Raw genomic sequence first — 22,786 nt, forward strand, 5'->3', positions numbered from 1 at the left:
AGAAATTACTACCGTATAGTCTGGGTAAAGGGGCACAGCTAGAGAATCTGTGTCAGCCTTTCTCAGGAGTGTCTGTGAAGTTGTATAAATACTTCTCAAAGTGTGGGTGTGTATCAGCTACCTGGGCAGGGACACGAAGCACTGGCTGGACAGAGAGGATAATGGAGGTTAGCTTGCCAGCTAGGCTTAGATCTGGACCCTATAGCTGTGCCAGTGGGGAGTCTTATTGGGGACCTGGAGAGCAAAGGAGCAACCAGCCCCAGTGATCTCTGTGTGCAGTTATGGAAATTGTATTTTATTGTGTGTATTTGTTATCCTTTCCTCTTCAATGAGACAACCTCCTTAGTGTTAGTGGTGAGGATTGAGGCTCCTTGATTGCTGTGCCAGGGCACGGTCGTCACACATGGGTAGGTTTTAATCGAATGTTTTAGGATGTCGGGTAGGTTAACTTTTGTACTGCAGTGAGAGTTATATTAAGGCAAGTTGTATTATACTTTTGCCATGTTCTTTAAGTAATTTATTTTATTTAGATATGCAGGATCAGGTTCAATTTACCACTAATGCTACTTTCCTACTGAATGACTGCAGTTCTAATTTTTGCTTGTTCAATTTTTTTTTTAATATAAGCTCAGATTCATGTTCTATGAGGTTGATTAAGACAAGGGCTGTACTTTTTTAGATGAGTTCAGTATGCATATTTTTTCTCTTTACCTTATATGGGGCTGAAATAGTGTGGTAAAACAGCATTTTTGATTAGTTGAGCAGTTGACAGGATAGCAAAGTAGCACAGCTAACTACAATGCTGTATTCACAGCACGCACTTTACCAATTTGGTTCTCAGATGGGGTACCTTCTTGTGTGGAATCTTGCATATTGTGTGTGTCCAAATGGGTTTTCAAGCAAAGCTTCAACTTCCTTCTACAATTCCCCAAAGATGTACCACAGGTAAAATGAAATTTCTCTAACATGCCCAGAGGTATATGTGCATGTCCTAAATGACCTGGTGCCTCTTTCAGGATGAGTTTCTATGAAATGTGTCCAGTGAGTATTGGAATGTCCATCTGCCGCAGGATCCGGCTATGAGTTGAGCAGATAATCACAGAATGAATGTGAGTAGATCACACATCTATGGTATAGACAAATGTGTTGACAATGCACATGCCATAGGATGTACATAAATAACAAATAAGTACCACCTGAAACTGATACTTGGGTTTACTACACTCGGATAGGTATGCCGTTATACTAAACACACACACACAGGCGCACACGCCACACACAAAGAAAGCACAAACAACTTCTGGATTTAGCTCTATTCAGCTCATTAAAGGTACCAATGGATAGTTACTTTTCCTTATGCATGCATCTTTTTCAATGCAAATTTAACATTAGCCTATAATGTCTAATACTGTGATGCACATGCATGCATTATGATTGTGGAGCTCTTCCTCTCAGGCCTCTTCTGTAAATGGATGTAGTGGCTAACCCAGATACCAAATTGTAAATAAACAAGAAGTTATTCTGCCATTAACAGTCTTCATCCTTAAACAAGGAAAAAGGGAATATGGCCCAGATGATCAGCAATTAGTAACTTAGGCAATGGAGGAGTTGGTTAGGGAGAAAATGGGAGCAAACAGCCAATGCTGGGTCACCTATCACAGTGGAAAGGTGTCAGGAGAATCCTATAGCAAGAGCTCCACCTGGGGGACACCAGCAGTTGCAGCTCTTGCACTAGGGACATGATGGGGTGTACAAGCCTATCGAGGAATGCACAAGCTTTAGCTGCGAGAATGGGCAAGCAGAAGTGAGCATTTTACTACAGCCCAGAGTAGCAGGCATCGCATTACGCTATCCAGTCAAAGGGCTGCATGTGACTGCATATGTACAAAACTGCATCGATTAAGAACATTCAAAACATCCACAGCACATAGCTGCAATCCTTTTCTCTTGTCTCTCTTATGGTGCCCTAGGATGCTGGGTTTAAGGTAAATGAATGTAATGACAAGGAAGAGGAGATAACAGTCAAGTAGGGAGCCCAAAAATTATAAAAGAAAAAATAAAATACAGTGTCTGCTTTTCTTAATTACCTTTTGGATTCCATGGAGTATCATCACTTCCTTTCTTCCTCTTTGGTCGAATTTTCAAAACTGAGTCATCTTCATCAGATTCCAGTGATGGATAAACTAGAGAGAAAAGAAAATCAGTCCATGTCACATGTCAGGTCGTGCTGTTCTGTATTATGAAGTGCTGAATACAGCATACTTTTTAACTACTTAGGTTCCTTTAAAGATCATAAAAGACTGCTATGTCAGTGGGCATTGACAATCAAAATGTCTACTGACAGGGTCTTTCCAAACTGTGAATTTTATAATTTAAGGAACTGAAATTCCATACTCTAAACATATAGTGAAACAGTAGGCTATACCAAAAGCATTTTATAACAGGTTATCTTCCCAAGACAGTTACTAAGGAAAGGTCTGGAAAGACAGTGCACTAGGAAAGAAATGGAGACTGTGATGTGTCACATAAGCATACCCCTTAACACAGGAGCAGGAGATACGGCAAGAAACAATGTGGGGATTAACCCATGAGTGGAAGTAGTGAGATTTGCACACAAGGTAATGAACACAGGTTACAGATATTCCCCAAATGTAAGACTACATTACTGAAAATACTGTCATTTTCTCAATGTAGTATTCAGAACAGTATCCCTATAGAAATAGTTTTTAAATTGCTATTTAGAGTGAGAATAGTGTGAGTTCTCTTATCCTTTTACCAGACTGATCGTATAGCCATTATTTGGTACTGAGCTGGATAGTTTTTTGTCCCCTGACTTGATGGATTCAGATACAGTGCCTTCCCCACCACCACCATCTGCCCCTTGTGCACCTAAAAAACATAGAAATAAGTAAAAAAAAAAAAAAAAAAAAAATAAGCCTTAGCCTACAAACTGTGACTCTGCAGTAGCCTTAAGCAGGCTATTGGACCACTCACCTTTTGCCTCTAGGTCCCCTGGTATGGTGTTAGTACCACAATTGTACATGACATGAAGGGTAGACATATCTGTCCGAGGCTGTATCAGTGCCTGGTTCAAACAGGGGAAAACCAAACTCTTTAGGTTCAGGTGAAGTCAGGGGTGTAGAATCTGCTGCCAGTGCTGATACTCCCCTGGCGATTCTCCCACTAGTGTAATGCATGCAAAAAAGAGACAGAAGACCCACCACATCACAGGGTAACAGTTTCTGTCTGGGCTTCAACCTGAGGCATTAGCTATGGCTAACAGTGTAGTGATAGTTACTTATAAAAGTAATACACTATTATTACTAGTTACTTTTCAGTGAAAGTAATACATTACTATTACTTTTCTACTAATTACTAACTAAAGTAACACTTTACTTTTACATAAGTATAGTTTATTAATAATAATATTGAGATTTACTCACACAAGTAAGCACATGCATGTAAGTGAATTATTGAAGTTGTATACACAATGTTGCAATGATGATGAATAGCATTTAACAGTTGAAAAACTCCAGCAGACTAGTCTTTATAGCTGGGCAGGTGCAGGGGTTAGCATTGTCACCTCACAGTAAGAGGTTCTCCATTTCAAATCTTGGCTGGGGTGCTTTCTGTATGGAGTCTGCATGTCCTCCCTGTGTTTGCGTGGGTTTCCTCCGGGTGCTCCTCTTTCCTCCCACATTCCCAAGACATGCTGCAGGTGGATTGGACATTCTAAATTGGCCCTAGGTGTGAGTCCGTGCGTGTGTGTGCCTTCTGAGGAAGGTTGGGTGCCCGGCTGGCAATTTGACAGTAAAACTCTACTGCCACTTCTTCTGCAGACCAAAGATCTGCTGTGGTGACCCCTAACGGAAACAGTCGAAAGGAGATGATGATGACTCGTCTTTAGCTAGAAACCACAAATAATTAAACCAAACCATACACAGCCAGCAGCACAAGACCTATAAAAACCTACCACATTTTGTCTATTTTCAGCAACTAAAAATCGAACTCATGAAAGAATTTTAAACTTAACATAAAAAATTGTCAAGACAAAAGTTGGTTGATCATAGATCCACCCAAACAGTCCTGTTTGCCGCAATGGGTTGGGGCATGGGGTGCTAAACCAATGAGTGGTGAATTTGATTCTGACTGACGGTGGTATGGAAAACCAATGCCATTAATTATACAGGAAGGTAAGGATATGATCTGTAGCAGGCTAGAATTGTCCCCATGTTGGGGGTTGTTTTAGTGGATGAGAGTCCCGCAGTACCAGGGCATATGATCTGTAGCAGGCTAGAATTGTCCTCGTGTTGGGGGTTGTTTTAGTGGATGAGAGTGCCACAGTACCAGAGCAGGGCCAGAGTCTGGTCATCATTAGCTTTCACCTCCTTGCAGTGCTACAAAAATGAAGTAAATTATGCTCTAGACTAATTCTAATGATCTATTATGAATCATACCTCTCAACCTGGAGACATCAAACATCTGGACAAAGGCCCATGAAAAGCAAGTACAACTGGCCAAAAATATGGAAACTAATCAAATTAAAATTTGCACATATAATAACATAACTCTGCCCACTCCAATTTTATTGTGGAATACCAACATTCAAATAATTGTGAAATGTTCCCCAATATAACATTAACTCTGACAATATACATTCACAAGGAAATACCAGTTAAAGTCCTAAAACACTAACAACAAATCTTAAGGGAAGTAGTAGGCAATAGGCATGCAAAACATTCTACTTTCTGCCCTACCACACTTCTAGCATATACACAGTGATGTCACATTAGCTGCACCCTTACAGAAATTCATTAAACATTCATTCTACAGCAGCAGAGAGAAAAAAAGGAAAACATTGAGTGGATTAAGTACCTCTGTTTTGCTTTTTATTGCTTATTTTTGCTAGCCGCACTACTCCGAGCGTTTTTTATTAACTTTGCAACTTATTTGAACTGCTTTTTGAATTCTGATACTGTCTGCACTTTAACTGATCGTTTTTAAGTGTTTTTCAATTGTTGAGGTCTACACACTCAAGTGCGACAGCCATTTTTCTGCTTTAAAAGTGTTTGTTTTACTATATCTGTTTTAATTTTTGAAAAAACAAAAAAATCCTCTCTCTCTACTCGTTTCACGCCTTTCTATAACCAGTAGTGTCCGGTTTTCAGATTCTGCTGAATTCTGGGCTGTTTTGTAGTTTCTGTGATGCCCAGACTTTACTAAAATAGAAGGAAGCTTCTCTGTTCATCGGGGAGAGTGGTTAGCTTTGAGCAGCCTATCTGTCACTGGAGGAGTGGTTTCAGCTCAGAATCTGTAGTTTTATTGTCTGTTTTGGGTTATTTCTATCCCTTTCATCTTTCTGTTTAAAAACTCGTGTTTGTGCAGTTTTTGCGCTTGTATTACCTGAGCAGGATCCTGCCTGGGTGTCCTGCAGAATTCTACAGCAGCAGAGAGAGAGAAAAGGGAGACTTTGAGTGGATTAAGTACCTCTCTTTTGTTTTTATTGCTTATTTTCACTACCCGCTCTATTCCGAGCATTTTTATGAACTTTGCAACTTATTTGAATTCTGATACCATTTGCACTTTAACTGATCATTTTTAAGTGTTTTTCAACTGTTGAGGGCTACACACTCAAGCGCGATAGCCATTTTTCTGCTTTAAAAGTGTTTGTTTTACTGCATCTGTTTTAATTTTTGAAAAAAAAAATCCTCTCTCTCTACTCGTTTCCCACATTTCTATAACAAGTAGAGTCCAGTTTTCAGATTTTGCTGAATTCTGGGCTATGTGTTGCCCAGCCCTTACTAAGATAGAAGGAAGGTTCTCTGTTCATCAGTGAGAGTGGTGAGCTTTGAGCAGCCTGTCACTGGAGGAGTAGTTTCGGCTCAGAATCTTTAGTTTTACTGGCCATTTTGGGCTATTTCTATCCCATTCACCTTTCTGTTTAAAAAACAGTGTTTGCGCAGTTTTGCACATCACGCAGCGCCATTTAACTAGGGTTAAACTATTCCCAGTGCCAGAAAGTCTGCTCTTCAATTTCTCCCTTAGAACTAGCCAGTTTTCTACTTTTAGCACTCAAAACTGTTTCCTTGTGCTCAGCACTTGTTCAAAATTCATTGCAAGCACTAAATAATGTACAAATTACTGCAGCACTCAACTTTCCTCACTTGTTAGCAGGAAAACAGATTTTAGTACTTAAATTAATAAGCACAAGTAATCTCCGTGGTATCCCCGAAGTCTCAAAACAACCCACTAAAGTGTAGTGGGTCTAAAAACAAAACAGTGTAAGAAACTTCTCTGTGTGGAAGATTTTCAGTCCATATATTTCTAGTTAATTACTGTATATTAATCAGATCAGACAATAGTAGTAGAAATAGCAAACGTAAACTCGTCAAGTCAAAAAGTAATAATAGAAAATATATAATTCTACAGCATTACTAAGTATTCGAAAGTAATCCAAGCAAGGCAGGTAGTCTGTTTCCAGTCGAAAATCCATTATTAAGTACACAGACAAGCGATCCAAGTAAAACAAAAATGGAGTAATAATTTCCTCACAAGCTTTCTAAATATATATATATACCTTTTATCAGGCATGGGAGTGGTTTATTGTGCTGTAAAACAAAGTGTTATTGGTACACATGTTAAATTCACATCCCTTCCCCCATCAGTGTGACATTCGAGCTGGTCCTGCCCTACCTAGTAGCTGTCATAATAATATATAGCCCTAATGTACTTTAATGGTACATCTTATTTAACCAAATTATTAAGTAGATTATTAAGTCTGTGATTTTATACAAGGCAATATACTACATGGCTGGAAATATATCAACCTTAGTTCATTTTGCGATCAAAAATGATATATAAATATATACATATACATTTTGCATGTAAAAATCGGTTTCTATTTTCATAACCTATTGTTAACAAAGATCGCTTTCGTCCTTCTAGACTTCTTCAGGTCTGTGTACAAGAACCCTAAAAACCTATATAATTGTATAATTAGTTAGTATTGTTATTACCATCATTTTGAATAAAGTGGAAAAAAGAGAACCAGAAAAAAATAAAGATAAAAAAAAAATATATATATATATGTATGACAATGGAAACAAAATATACACTTAAATTTCAAATGATTTAAAATGGTATTTAAAACCAATTTGTACAAAAAAATAAAAAAATAAAATAAAATACAATTAGTCATGTAAACAATGTGGCAATTTTCTAAGTTCCAGTGCACTTTTAATTGAATAGTAGTAGTTTAGTCCAGGCTTTCTAAAATAGTTCAGATTTAATTGCCACATGAGTTCATGTTTCTCCAGAATATTCGGGATGTCTCCTTCAAGATCACCCATGTCTATGCGATCCAGGATCTGGAACTTAAAACCTGTGTCTCTTTTATGAAGAGAAAGGTGTTTGGCTAGTGCATTATTTTTACATCCAGAGCGGATTTCTGACAGATGACATGAAATCCTTCGCCTGAATTTATTTACAGTCTTGCCCACATAGAATGCATCACATTCATTGCACTGTGCCCTGTAAATTACTTTTTTAGTGAACAACCTTAGTGTGCAGGAAGCTACAAAGGCTGACATCACATCTCTAAAAACAACATTGGAAAATGAGAACCACAATAACCTAGATGCTAAATTTGAGCTTCTTAAAGAAAGAGTGAAAGGATATGAGCAGTCCATTAAAGAAAGAAAGATTAATAAAATGAAACGAGATCAACTGGACAAAGATGATCCTGGGAGACTTACTAGGATGTACAATAATAATATCAACAATAACAGGAGAACCAACAGACAAGGTTTTAGTTATTACAGGGGATATAAGGGAAAATATAACCATGCCAGCAGACCTCAACGGGATTTTCCCAGGGGAGATCGTCACACAAAACCAGACAGGGGCACAATACAGGACAACCAGGAGACTGCCCCTCCAACATCTCATTCCCCACAATCCCAATCCCCTCTGGCTATCAACACTCCGCAGAAGCCTTTGACATCACAGAAGGATCAGGACAGGAACATAAGCCAAAGCGGCAACCAGAACCGACAGAGAGTTCTACAGGATGAATTACAGGACTACAAGGACAACTGGGACCACAGACAATCCAGCTAACAGGAGCAGCAGCACCATCACAGAGACCAGTTTCTTCAGGAAGACCAATATCGACAGCACAGACATCAACCACCACACCAATACCAAAGCCAGCACCAGTACCAGAACAAGAACGCCAACCACCACCAGAGCCCCAGAGCTTGTCCCTCTTACCAGGTCCCCCCATACCACAGCCACAGCGAGGAATACTACTACAACCCACCGAGATTCCAGAAAGCAGAGGAGGAATTCCAGAGGTCTCATACTCTATCCACAATCTCCCAGGGAGACAGGAGACCCAAACAGTGGACAGGAGTGAGGGAAATACAATACCTGGGCAATCCCGACTGGAACCCCGACTACAACCCAGGTCCCAGGCTCAGACAGAGGAAACAGCCACAATAACAGGTGCAATAACAACAACAACAGGTACCACAATAACATGTGCTCCACTTATCTGGAACCACTATGTTAGAGCACTGACTGAAGAGGAAAAAAGTGTGTTGTCCAAAGGACTTACTTTTGTACCAAGCTGCAGGACTGAGGTTGCTCAAGTACTGATAGACCTTAAAATGTTTGTGAGGAAGCTCAGTTTTAGGGTACAGTTTCATGGAAAAAGTAATGACACTGAAAATAAGCCTATTGATGAAACTATAAAAAAGGCCTAACAGCTATTGTCCACCACTACATCAAACACTAGCTGCTTTCGAAGTTAAATGTGTGATGGATATCAGGAAACTGCTTAAAAAAACTCCAAAGAAAAGACTATAACTTAACACAGGGAGAAAGAAAAGCATTGCTTGAGCTAGGCAATGATAAATCCAGGCTTGTAATGAAGGCAGACAAGGTAGGAGGTATACTTGTGACTGATACCACTAGCTACAACCAAAAGATAGAGAACATACTGGAGGATAACAGATTTTATGAGTTATTTGCCATGGATGACATAAAAAGAGTATATAATTTATGGAACACTAATCTCACCACATTATGGGAAGAAAAACCTATCACTGAAAATCTTTATAATTATTTATGGAGCCCATGCCCACGTTTACCTTACTTTTTTGGAATACCAAAGCCACACAAGAACAGAGAAGACCCACCTTATCGACCGGTGGTAGCAAGTGGAGGTTCTCTTACTGAAGCCACAGCCATTTACCTTGATTACTTGCTGAAACCTCTAGCAGAAAAGAATAAGTCATACATAAGAGATTCAATGGATTTTTTGAAGAAAATAAAAAACATTACAGTGGAAGCTGACGGTATTTTGGTAACTATTGATGTGGAATCCTTGTACACAGTGCTACCTCACAATTACTGTATAACAGCAGCTAATGAGTCTTAAGAAACATAATCAGGGTACTCAGGCACAACTGCAAAAGTTAAGCAAGCTCATTAATCTTGTACTGGACTTAAATTTATTTACTTTCATTGGCAAACACTACAAACAAAAAACTGGTATAGCAATGGGGGCTGCCATGGCTCCCAGCATTGCTAACATAGGCCTGAGCAAATGGGAGGAGGACTTTGTGTTAAACAACACAGACTACATGCAGCATATCACATGCTATTTACGTTTTATTGACAATGTCTTTGTTGTGTGGGAAGGTGACACCTTGCAGCTTGGAGATTTTATCACTTACATCAATCAAACAACCCCCTTCCTGAAGTTTACATCTTCCCATAGCTGTACTTCAACCACTTTCTTAGATATGCAGATTTCCAAGGACACCAACAATAACAGTATCACCACTGATCTATTCAGAAAACCAACGAGGGTTAACTTATTACTCCACAGTAAAAGTCTACATCCTACAAAAACCAAGTATAATGTAGTGAAGTCCCAAGGCTATAGATTAGCTCGAATTACCACAGAGATGGAACCATTTTTGAGAAACCTGAACAACTTAGAGAATGATTTTCTAGTGAGAGGAAAGTCAGATGTTAAAAAACATCCTGGAACCCATTATAGAACTGAAAAGGACTGAAGCATTCACTCAACCTCCCCAGTAGAAAAATGTTAAGTAATCCCACAGAGAATAACAAATGCAAAAATAGCTGCATCCTGACATATACTTTGGATTATCACAGTATCAAAAATATTATTGAAGAAAACTGGGACACTGTCACAGGAAACCCTTTTCTGATTAACATCTTAGGTGAAGCCCCATCATTTGTTTATAGGAAGGCCAGGAATATTAGAAGTTTTGTTGAATTTAAACCTAGACCATGTGAGAAAAGCACTAAAAGATGTGAAACTAATTGTACATTTTGTATATTTATACAGCAAGATGATAGTTTTGATTGCCCTTATTTAAAGAAGATCATTAAAACCAGTGCAGGGGGTGACTGTAACACTAAAAAAGTAATTTACAAGGCACAGTGCAATGAATGTGATGCATTCTATGTGGGCAAGACTGTAAATAAACTCAAGCTAAGGATTTCATGTCATCTGTCAGAAATCCGCTCTGGATGTAAAAATAATGCACTAGCCAAACACCTTTCTCTTCATAAAAGACACACAGGTTTTAAGTTCCAGATCCTGGATCGCATAGACATGGGTGATCTTGAAGGAGACATCACAAATATTCTGGAGAAACATGAACTCATGTGGCAATTAAAGCTGAACTCTTTTAGAAAGCCTGGACTAAACTACTACTGTTCATTTAAAAGTGCACTGGAACTTAGAAAATTGCCACATTGTTTACATGACTAATTGTATTTTATTTTATTTTTTTCTACAAATTGGTTTTAAATACAATTTTAAATCATTTGAAATTTAAGTGTATATTTTGTTTCCATCATCATACACACACACACACACACACACACACACACACACATATATATATATATATATATATATATATATATATATATATATATATATATATTTATTTATTTATTTTTTTATTTTTTTCTGGCTCTCTTTTTTCCACTTTATTCAAAATTATGGTAATAACAATACTAACTAATTATACAATTATATAGGTTTTTAGGGTTCTTGTACACAGACCTGAAGAAGGCTAGAAGGACGAAAGCGATCTTTGTTAACAATAGGTTATGAAAATAGAAACCGATTTTTACATGCAAAATGTATATGTATATATTTATATATAATTTTTGATCGCAAAATGAACTAAGGTTGATATATTTCCAGCCATGTAGTATATTGCCTTGTATAAAATCACAGACTTAATACTCTACTTAATAATTTGGTTAAATAAGATGTACCATTAAAGTACATTAGGGCTATATATTATTATGACAGCTACTAGGTAGGGCAGGACCAGCTCGAATGTCACACTGATGGGGGAAGGGATGTGAATTTAACATGTGTACCAATAAATAACACGTTGTTTTACAGCACAATAAACCACTCCCATGCCTGATAAAAAGTATATATATATATATATATATATATATATATTTAGAAAGCTTGCGAGGAAATTATTACTCTATTTTTGTTTTACTTGGATCGCTTGTCTGTGTACTTAATAAAGGATTTTCGACTGGAAACAGACTGCCTGCCTTGCTTGGATTACTTTCGAATACTTAGTAATGCTGTAGAATTATATATTTTCTATTATTATTTTTTGACTTGACGAGTTTACGTTCGCTACTTCTACTACTATTGTCTGAGCTGATTAATATACAGTGATTAACTAGAAATATATGGACTGAAAATCTTCCACACAGAGAAGTTTCTTACACTGTTTTTTTTTAATTAATAAGCACCTATCCAAGCATGTCTAAGGGTCAGCTCCCTGTATTTTCCCCTGTCCATCTGATGAATCTGGGCATCTTGGGGCAATGTAGCAATTGCTTCATGTACACTGACAACCCTCTCCTCCTACCACCCAACACTACAACCTGTGAGAAACACACTTATATAGCCAAACTGGAAGCCAAGCTCTCTCCAACCAAACTGTACTAGATAGTCAAGAGGAGAAGGTAAACACTTGCACCACACCACACTCAACACAGTCCATCAAGACCTACACCCACACATAGTAACATAAATCACACACCTACATTAATGGAGGCTCTCAATAAAAATCTGCCCAAGCAACAGAGACCTCCAAAGCTGAAATGCAAGCAACCACCACCATCCTCAACACAACCCAAATGACATATAACCCAAAAAATCAGTGTGCCACTCAACCTCAGTCCATAAGGCAAAACAACATACTCAACACACTAGTCATAGGTGACTCTATAGTCAGGCACACTGATGTCCCACTCACGATGCTAAACAAGAAGAAAGTTACTGTCAAGCTGCCTGTCGGGTGCCAGGATCCGCCAAATAACACACGCACTCAGGTCACTCCACAACAAGTACAAATATGACTCTGTCATTGTCCATGTTGGTGTGAATGACCTGAGACGTACCTCCGTGGACTACATGAAGAGACATGGAGGAACCCTTGGATCATGTAGCCCAGGCAGGTATGACCCTAGCCCTGAGTAGCATCCTGCCATCGCTCAGAATGATACCACAATACAAGGACAAAATGATTGACTTCAACAACTGGCTAAGCTTCTGGTGTCACTCTAAGGGGATCCAGTGTCTGTCTGCCTAGGACAAGATCAACAGAACACGATGCTTTGCCAGAGATGGCCTGCACCTGTCGCCCCTGGGATTCCAGATACTTGCTAAGGCTCTTGCCACCCCCATAGTGCCTTTTTTATGCAAGGTTCAAACAACAAACTCGACACCGTAGCAGGTATAAGCAAGCAAAATCTGAGGGTAATGCTACTCAATGCTAGAAGTCTACACCTCAAAATGAACTCATTCAAGGCACTCCTTAAAATGGAGAACATCGACATCTGTGCAGTGACGGAGACCTGGTTCAAGGCTCCAGAGAGCACCCCTGCATTACCAGGCTATAACTCATACCACACCTTTCGGCCACCTAACCTGAACCAAAACACTAAAGGAGGAGGAGCGTCCATATTCATTAAGGATATCCACACCTCCAGGCTAGTTGCTCAACATAATGCATCCAAAATTATCCAAGTGCAACTAACACTGGGTAAGACTGCAATCCAGGTTGTAGCTTGTTACAGATCCCCGCCATGCCTCAGGATGCCCACTCCTTATATACTGGGTAATATTACGGTACAGCCCAATACCCTAATAATGCTTGATTTCAAATACTCCACCATCAACTGTGAAAACTACTCATTTACTAAATCATTTGCTCAACGCTTTCTGGAATTCATAAATTCCAACACCCTGGATCAGCTTGTCCTTACCCCCCCACCAGGGGTAGCAATATCCTGGACCTCGTCATTACCCATATGGGCAACCTATGTTCCACGCCAGAGTTCAACTCCTCGCTAGTCAGATCCGACCACAAGCTAATCACCCTAGACATCAATATCCCACCGCCATTAAGGAAACCACTGTAAAAAAAACTTCTCCAAAGCCAACTTCATGCAGAAGTGGCAAGCTTCATGACACCCATACAGACAGAAAACAGAGTTAGAACTGCTGAATCCTATACAAATGCACTGTATAAGCACATACACGAGTGCATGGATTGTGGCATCCCCAATAGAACCAAGACACTATCCTCCAAAAAAAGGAAGCCAATCTGGTCGTCCCCTGCCATAAATTCTACAACAGAAGGAAGAAGCTGTTGCAAAGAAGAGTAAAATCCCCTGATTGCAGGTCAGCCTCAGTAAGAAGCTGAGATCCCTCATAAAATCCTCCAAAGCTAGTTACAAAAATAAAAACTGATTCTAAAAAAAATAAAAAAAACACAAAGCATTCTACAGCTATGTCAAGAATCCCAATGGCGACACTCAGATCTGCTCTGAGCTACAGCACAATGGCACTAGATATACAGAACCAACTGATATTGCTAACATCCTGGCAGATAGGTTCAGTGCAAACTTCACCCCCCCCCCCCCAAGGGCCCATCACTATACCAGAAGAATGCAAAGCCCCTGCAATCACGGCTGAACAAGTAAAGACCGCACTCTCCAAAGCCAAGAACACAGCATCCATGGGAGCTGACAACATCCCAGGCTGCGTTCTGCACAAACTACAGAACAAACTGGCACCCCACCTAAGTACCACCTTTAATCATAGCCTCACATCAGGCTTTGTGCCTACTGAATGGCGCACATCGACGGTTATCCCACTCCACAAAGGGGGTGCCATCACGGAGCACAGGAACTACTGCCCCATTAGCCTGACGAGCCTGGTCTGCAAGGCCATGGAACGCATCATCTTGGAGCTTATAAACAAGGGCATAGGTAAAGTACAGTTTTGTACCTACCATAAATGTAGATGTTCGAAGATCCACATTGCTGCAGTCCTTACACTTGGGTAGTCCGCTGTCCTCGGTCGGCCCGAATATCAAAGTATAAGGCTGACGTCGGTCAAGGCGCATTTGACTGACATCAGGACGTCAGGGTACAAATGCGCATGACCGACGTCATATCCTCAGTCTTTTCTTGCCCCAGATGTCAGAAGACCCTAAAAATAAAGGTCAAAACCAAAAGACAGCAAACAACCAAACCACCACCCTTGCACTAACTATATGTACAATATATACAAAATACACAAAATGTACAACCCAACCCACACAACCACCTCTAACTACAGAGGGGACGGAGGGAGGGTAAATTGGACTGCAGCAATGTGGATCTTGAACATCTACATTTATGGTAGGTACAAAACTGTACTATGTTCTTCATCTCACATTGCTGCAGTCCTTACACTTGGGTAGAATCCCAAAGCAGAGGTAAGGGAGGATGGCTAACTACAAGGAAGCAGGAGCTGCCAAGATGCCCTGCAAAACAGCAGTGGCAAAACCAGCCCTGGATTTAGAGTAAAGTGGCAGGTGATAATGCCTAGAGAAAGTATGCACTGAACTCCAAGTAGCTGCCTCCTAAATATCCTTGGTTGCCACTCCCCTCAAAAAAGCTGTTGAAGTGGCAGTAGCCCTAGTGGAATGAGGCCTAATCCCAGCTGAAATCTCCTTGCCATGATGGGAATAACAGAAAGCAATGCAAAACCCAATCCACTTAGAAATAGTTTGTTTTGACACAGGCTTGCCCTGAGAACTCAAAGCAAAAGAAACAAACAACTGCTGAGACTGCCTGAACCCTTTAGTTCTGTCCAAATAATATCGCAACTGCCTGTGTACATCTAAAGTGTGCAAAATCTTTTCCCCTTTATTTTGGGGATTTGCATAAAAAGTAGGCAAATGAATAGTTTGGTTTAAAGCCACACTAGAAACCACCTTAGGCATAAAGGAAGGATTAATACGTAATGATACCCTATCCTTATGGAAAATCAAGAAAGGCTCAACCGCCATAAGGGCCTGCAATTCAGAAACCCTTCTTGCAGAGGTAATTGCCAACAAAAATGCAGTCTTCCATGACAAATATTTCAACTCAGAAGTAGCTGCAGGCTAAAAGGTTGTAGAGTGAGTTTCTCCAACACAAAATTGAGATCCCATGCAGGAGTAGGAGCTCTTAGGTGGGGTCTTATATTCTTTGCCCCTCTAAGAAATTGCTTGAACAAAGGATGAGAAAACAATGGTGGGTCACAATCATAGTGAGCCGAAATTGCTGCAGCATGAACCTTAATAGAAGAGAAAGACAAACCTTTGTCCAGTAACTCAGTAAGATATTGAAGAGCCACACTCAAATTAGGCTCAGAAACATCAAAATCTTTTGCTGCACTCCAAAATAAAAATCTCTTCCATTTATCTGCGTACACTTTCCTTGTACTAGGCCTTCTAGCTTCCAAAATCACATTCAAAACTTGTTGTGGAAGTTGAGATCCTCTATGGTTCAAAACAGAATATGCCAGGCTGTTAGGTGAAGAGAGTGAAGTTTGACATTGAGCAAATGGCTGTCCTCCTGTGACAACAGGTGTGGAATCGAAGGCAAAGGCCATGGAGGCTTCCGTGCCAGACTTCTCAGTAATGGGTACCAGTGCTGTCGAGGCCAATCTGGAGCTATTAAAATCATCCTTGGCTTGTCCTGTCTGACCTTTAGAAGTACCCTTGGGAGGAGAGGCAGAGGTGGAAAGGCATACACATGAAGATTGCTCCAATTGAAAGAAAGAGCATCCACTTTCCAAGCTGTGGGATGAAACCTTTTTGTGCAAAACTTTGGCAGCTGATGGTTTAGTGGAGAAGCGAACAGATCTATGTCTGGAGTTCCCCATGACACTGTCAATTTCTGAAACACATGAGGATCCAATTTCCACTCGTGGGGATCCATAATCGTCTGCTCAACACATCTGCTAAGGAGTTCTGTGCTCCTGGCAGAAACCTTGCCTGAAGATTGAGTTGTAAACTGAGAGCAGTCTCCCACAAAATCATTGCTTGCCTGCATAGAGGATAAGAATCGTTCCCCTTGCTTGTTGATGTACCACATGACAGTTGTGTTGTCTGTTAGAATCAACACCTGCCCTGGAAGAAGTAAATCCTTGAAAGCTATTAATGCAAACTGGACTGCTAACATCTCCTTTAGATTGATATGTAGATGTTGTAGTCTGGCAGGCCACTTGTCTTGTATCCACTTTCCATTTAGATGAGCACCCCAAGCTTTGTCTGAGGCATCTGTCGTTAAAATCTGACTCGCCTCTGGCCGGGTCACAGAGAGTCCCTTGTTTAGGTGACATTCCTGAGCCCACCACAAAAATTCCTTTTGAATGCAAGGTATTATTTGAATGACAGTGTCTAGATCCTGGCAGTGCTGTGTCCATACATTTTGAGATACCATTGTAGCTTCCTCATATGCAGTTTGGCATTGGGAAGCACCAGAATACAAGATGCCATGAACCCTAAGGCTTGAAGGACTGTCCTTGCAGTCAGCCCGGACTGATGAGATAGCTGATGGAAGTAAAGGGATAGACTCTTTTGTTTGTCCGGGGTTAAAAAGGCCATCTGGGATGCTGTATTCAGTCTCACACCCAGAAAGCACATGTCTTGAGAGGGTACTAGACTGGACTTTATTTCGTTCACAGAATACCCTAGGCATCTTAGCACTGCTATCACATATTCCAAATGACGAAGAAGCTCTTCCTTCCTTGAGCCAGAATCAGGCAGTCGTCCAAATAAGGATAGATCTGTATTCCTTTCAGCCTGAAGAAAGCTATCACTGGAGCCAGAACTTTTGTGAACACTCTGGGCAGTAGATAAGCCAAAGGGCAATGCAGAGAACTGATAGTGAAAAGTCCCAGCTCGAAACGCAGATACTTCCTGCAACTTAGTCTGATAGGAACATGAAGGTAAGCCTCCTTGAGATCCAAAGTTACCATCCAATGATCTTTGCCCAACAGAGGCAAAAGCTGTTGTAACGTCAACATTTTGAACTTGGGAATGTCCAGATAAGTGTTGAGGATAGATAGATCCAAAATTGGTCTCCACGTGTTCCCCTTCTTTGGTACTAGGAACAGGCGAGAATAAAATCCTAGGCCCACTTCTGGCATAGGAACCGGCTGTATGGCCCCTAGTTGAAGTAACAGAGAAATTTGCTTGTGAGCCTCTATTCTTTGTTGAGGAGGAACGTCTGGCATGCCTCTGAAAGGAGGCAAGGTATGGAAATAAAACTTGTAACCTTGGTGTATGATATCCAATACCCATTTGTCCTGGGTAATTAAACTCCAATTTTCTTTGAAAAGTGCCAACCTTCCTCCCAAAGGTGCTGCCAGACGAGAAGGCTCTGGCAGCTGAAAAGGTAGGTCATTGGGTCTGCTTACGAAAGGACTGACCCCTGCCCTCACCTGAAGACTGTGCAGGAGAACTCCCTGTTCTAGGCCTGAAAGAGCCCTGAGCTCTGCCCCTACCACGTCTAGATCTACCCCTAGACTGGGAATCATAAGAAGGATACGTCCACCCTTTAGCAGGCCAATTTCTGCTAAACTTTGGAGGCTGAACCTGCAAAAAATCTTTAACAGTCTGCATAGACTTAGCTTTGTCTTCCATTTTCTTTAAAACTGCCTCAACAGGAGGACCAAACAACACGTCAGATTGTAAAGGAGCATCTAAAATCCTCGTTTTAACATGTTCAGACAAATTTTGATCCCTTAGCCAGGCGTGCCTGCGAAGAACTGATCCAGTGGCAGCCACCCTAGACGAGGCCTGTACAGCATCAAAACCACATTGCAAAGAATGCTTACCCACCTGTTCAGAAACATGCACTAAATCTTGCAACTCTTTACAATCAATACCTACTGCCAAAGCATCAACCTTAGACTTTAATTGTGAAAGGAGATAGTTTTGGTATTTCAACATGTGAAATTGGCAATTCAAAGCCCTCATAGCAAGAGTGGAAGAAGTATAAACTTTCTTTCCCCATCTATCCAAGGCCCTAGCCTCTTTGTCTGCAGGAACCGGATTCTTAACAACAGAAGCCTTAACACCTTTAGGCCCCTGGCTAACAGTTTCTGGGTCTGCCCTAGGACTCTTAAAAAGATACTTATGAGCTTCAGGCACCCTGTAATACCTATCCGGCTTAACAGGAGCAGGAGGCAAAGAATCAGGATTAAGGGAAGCCTCTGTAAAAACATCTTCCACCACATCCAAAACAGGAGGTATAGCCAAAGGCCTATGCTGGGGTAAAAACAAAAATTCCCTAAGCCTTTTCCTGGAATCAGAGAAGTCCTGACCTTCCCACTTAAAATGCTCCCTCATGGAATGAAGAGTTTCTGAAAAAGAAAAATCCTCAGGAGGAGAAGCAGAAGGAGTAGAATCATCCACATCAGAATCAGAATAAGGAGAATACTCCTGCAAGTCTTCAGCCGAAGACTCTGACACATCTGAAGCCTGCTCAAAACCCCCCAGCTCAGGCTCCATCCTAGGCCTCTTATCAGGAGGGGGCATAGAACCCCTAATCAAAGTAATCAAATCTTCTGCCATTTTAAGCATATGCTTCTTGGGCACAGTACCTGAAGAGCTAGGGGTAACACCAACTGAAGCTAAACCTGGCCTGCCCCTGGGAGAAGCCTTAGAAACAGAAGGAGAGGGCCTAGCCACCCTAGGAAGGGAGGGGAGTATAGTAACCTGAGAAGCCCCCTCAGCTTGACTTGCCTCCTGAGAGGCCACATCTTGCAAAACTAAAGTCTCACCCTGGGAACACAAAGAAACCTCCGGTGGAGCCACCGGCTCCACCGACACCTCTAAAGAACCGGCGTCCGGTACAGACGGTTCTTCCAGCCTAGGCTTAACTGCTTTGTCCTTGCGCTTCTTTGTAGAAGCGGGCGTCGGAGCATCCGATGGCATTTTATAATTACACCGCTTCCCAAAGATTAACCTTGCACAATCCAACCTCCTCTTTATAGTGCGTTTATTAAATCTAGCACAAGAGTGACAGCCAACAACGTCGTGCTCAGGCCCTAAGCAAGGAATACACAAAGTATGATAATCTCTATGCGGTATCTGTTTCCCACAAGAAATGCAATTATTGACTTTTTCTGACATCCGGTAAATCACTGAGGCAAGAAAAAACTAAAATATTCTAACGGGTACTTAGCCAACTTTGAACTCGGTCTGAAACTTCGAAATCGAAAAATCTCAGAACGCCAACCGGCACTTGCAAAGCTGCTTCTGCATCGGACCATGCGGCAAAAAAGACTGAGGATATGACGTCGGTCATGCGCATTTGTACCCTGACGTCCTGATGTCAGTCAAATGCGCCTTGACCGACGTCAGCCTTATACTTTGATATTCGGGCCGACCGAGGACAGCGGACTACCCAAGTGTAAGGACTGCAGCAATGTGAGATGAAGAACATCTTCCAAACTCTGGACCCCATTCAGTTTGGGTTTGTAAAATGTAGGCCATGTCTCCTAAACCTGACTGACTTCTTTGAAACAGTCACCAGAGCCGTGGACGAGAGTAAGATGGTGCACACAGCCTATCTTGACCTCGCCAAGGCTTTTGACACCATTCCCCACTCTGGAATTATAGATAAACTTGCTAGGCTGTGCATAAATCCCCATGTCACAGGATGGGTGGCCAAACTGGCTCACTGACAAAACCCACACAGTGAAAGTAGCCGACTCCAAATCCAACTTCAGACCAGTGACAAGTGGAGTACTACAGGGCTCAGTCCTGGGTCCTCTCCTGTTTGGCATCTACTTCTCAGAAGTCCAGGCTAATACAGCAGGTCTTTGGCTAACGAAGTTCGCAGATGATGGCAAACTAGGTGCCATAACAGAATCGCCTAATGATGTGGACATTCTACAAAGGAGCCTCATTGAGACTGATGCTTGGGGTCAAAGTCATAGCTTCAAGCTCAATGCCAAGAAGTGCATTGTCATTCCCTTTGGGAAAAACACTGTACCCATGAACTACCGCATAGGCAGTAGCCTACTAAACACCAAAAGTGTGATAACAGACCTTGGGACACAGGTGGACAATAGTCTCTCCTTTGATAATCACATCGCTACAGTAGTCAGGAAATCATTCTACGTGGCACACCTCATCACAAAGGGGTTCACCTCCAGAAAAAAAAAGAGGTCATTGTTCCTCTCTACTCATCCCTCATCAGACCCATTACAGAGTACAACTCCCCGTTTGGCATGTACCTCGCAAGACATCTACAAACAGAAAGACCACAGAAATACCTCACTAAGAGGATTACCGGCCTCAAACAGAAGCCATACACAGACTTTCTCAAAAAACTCCAGCTCTACTCCATCGCTTATCGCCTACTCAGAGGTGACCTCTGTCTAACATACAAAGCCATGTCAAACCCATATCTACTGGACATGCTACACATAAAGAAACCCCAATCCCTCCGAGCCACACTCTCCAGGGACCTAAACCTTGCCACCACAATAAACAGAACATGCTGGAGGGATAGATTCCTGTCCCAGAGACTTCCTATGCTCTGGAACAGACTACCCATTCATGTCAAGCAAAGCTCCTCATTAGCCCTCTTTAAGAAAAATCTCGACAATTGGAAGGGAAATAGGAAATTCACCCCGGGGATCACTTCTGTGCCTCTACTAGACAGGGGCACAGGAAAATAACTTTCTTGGGTGGTGAAAGCCAGGGAACGTTTTTGGTTAGGCTTATATAGGCCCCAGGGCTGATAGCCTAGTACCTACCTATGAACCTAAAATAACATACATCAGTAACTAACATATATAAAATAACTGACACTCTGTTAATCTTAATAGGAAACTAAAGTCTGTCATAACAATCATTGGTATAACAAGCCACTTTTGTTGTCAATATGTGGGTATCAGGTCAATATGATCAATGGATAAAATAAATCTGATTCAGAAAACTTCTTTTCTTGTAGTTATGTAAAAACCAATGTGCATTAGTAAGTCTTGTAAACAAATCTGGTAGCTGCTGATGCTGTGCACTGACTCATACCTCTGAAACCAAAAGGCAGGACACCTGTGAATTGACAATCCTCCAAATTTTGAGCATATATAATATGACGCATGTATTTGTGTGTGCATACGTGTGCGTGTGCGTCCTCTTACAGACTGGCACTGTACCCATGATTTGTTTGTCTACCTTGCACCCACTACTTGCTAGGAGGGCCTCCTGCTCATAGACTAGATCCAGACCTGCTGAATCTAGCTTTGTTTGTATAACTTGAGCACTAATCCAGGCATTTTTTAAAGTATTCAGTTGTATTTATTACTGCTGGTAGTAACTTGATTAAAGTGTAGCTATCATTTCTAAGTCTTTTGGATTAAGCACTTGGGCTTCAGACCAGTTGTTTTACATTAGGAAGGTTTGTGGCCTGCACTGTGGTGGCAGGACAGGCAGCTTACATCCTTCTAGGTTAGGAACTGCTGATTGAGAGCTCAGTGTCTGTTATTCTAAAAGTGTATTAGTTCTGGTTTAAGCACTTGGGCTTCAGGCCAGTTATTTTACGTTAGGAAGGATTGCGGTCTGCACTCTTGTGGGAGGAGAGGCTGGACTCTGCCCTTCTGAGCTGAATAAGCGACTTTTCTTGATACTAAGTATAATTTTGTTGCTTTCACATCTGAATACCTAGCGACTGTATTTCGCCTGCCTTTCTGTTACACTGAAGCTGTTTTACTGCATTTAACTTAATATTGCACTTGGAATCCTTGTTTGTTACTATTTGACTGTATTTGTAGCAAATTCTTCTGTGTAAGCTGTAGTAGCTGATTCATAGCATTTATAAGTGTTTGCTGTACCTGTTTCTGCCTGTTCTGTGAAAAAAAAAAAAAAAAAAAAATATCTCTTGTTTTCCTGCTTTACTAGTTTAGTCCAGTTTCAGACTTGCTGATTCCTGGGCTTTGGTTGTAGTTCCTGTGTACTGTTTCCTTGCCTTATTTGTGGTAGAGGAAGTTACCTTGCTTACCAGTGGGAGTGGAAGCATTGAGCTGCCTTTGTCCAGTTTTGTGAGGTTTCAGCCAGTAACTAGTAGTTTATTGGTCGTTTTGGGACAGTTTCTAGCTTTTTCCAGCCCCCTGGTATAAACGCGGTAAACGCTGCTAGCTGATTAGAGCGAGCTGCCACTGTTGCACACTAGGGCAGCCGGTTAGGCAGGTTTAAACTATTGGCTACCTAAAGTCCACTCTTCAAATTTTCCTAAAACTACCTTCCTCGAACTATACTACTGATCTAATCAGCTTATCCTATAACTAAAAGATCATCTCCACTTGACTCCAAGTAGACTATTCTCTATCTGTTAAACCTAGCACTTGCTCCTACAGTAC

General features: G+C 41.2%; 1 protein-coding gene across 1 annotated transcript in view; it reads right to left on the bottom strand.

The window, feature by feature from the left end:
• PHF8 (PHD finger protein 8) overlaps window positions 1-22,786 on the bottom strand; it is a 3,148,719-nt gene that overhangs the window by 708,004 nt on the left and 2,417,929 nt on the right. Inside the window, exon 18 of the mRNA XM_044080095.1 lies at window positions 2,088-2,183. Coding sequence (XP_043936030.1) covers window positions 2,088-2,183 — 96 coding nt within the window. The remainder of the gene's footprint in view (window positions 1-2,087; window positions 2,184-22,786) is intronic.

The sequence above is a fragment of the Protopterus annectens genome, chromosome 8.part0 (genome assembly GCF_019279795.1).
Source record: "Protopterus annectens isolate FY-2018-M chromosome 8.part0, PAN1.0, whole genome shotgun sequence".
Lineage (NCBI taxonomy): Eukaryota > Metazoa > Chordata > Ceratodontiformes > Protopteridae > Protopterus > Protopterus annectens.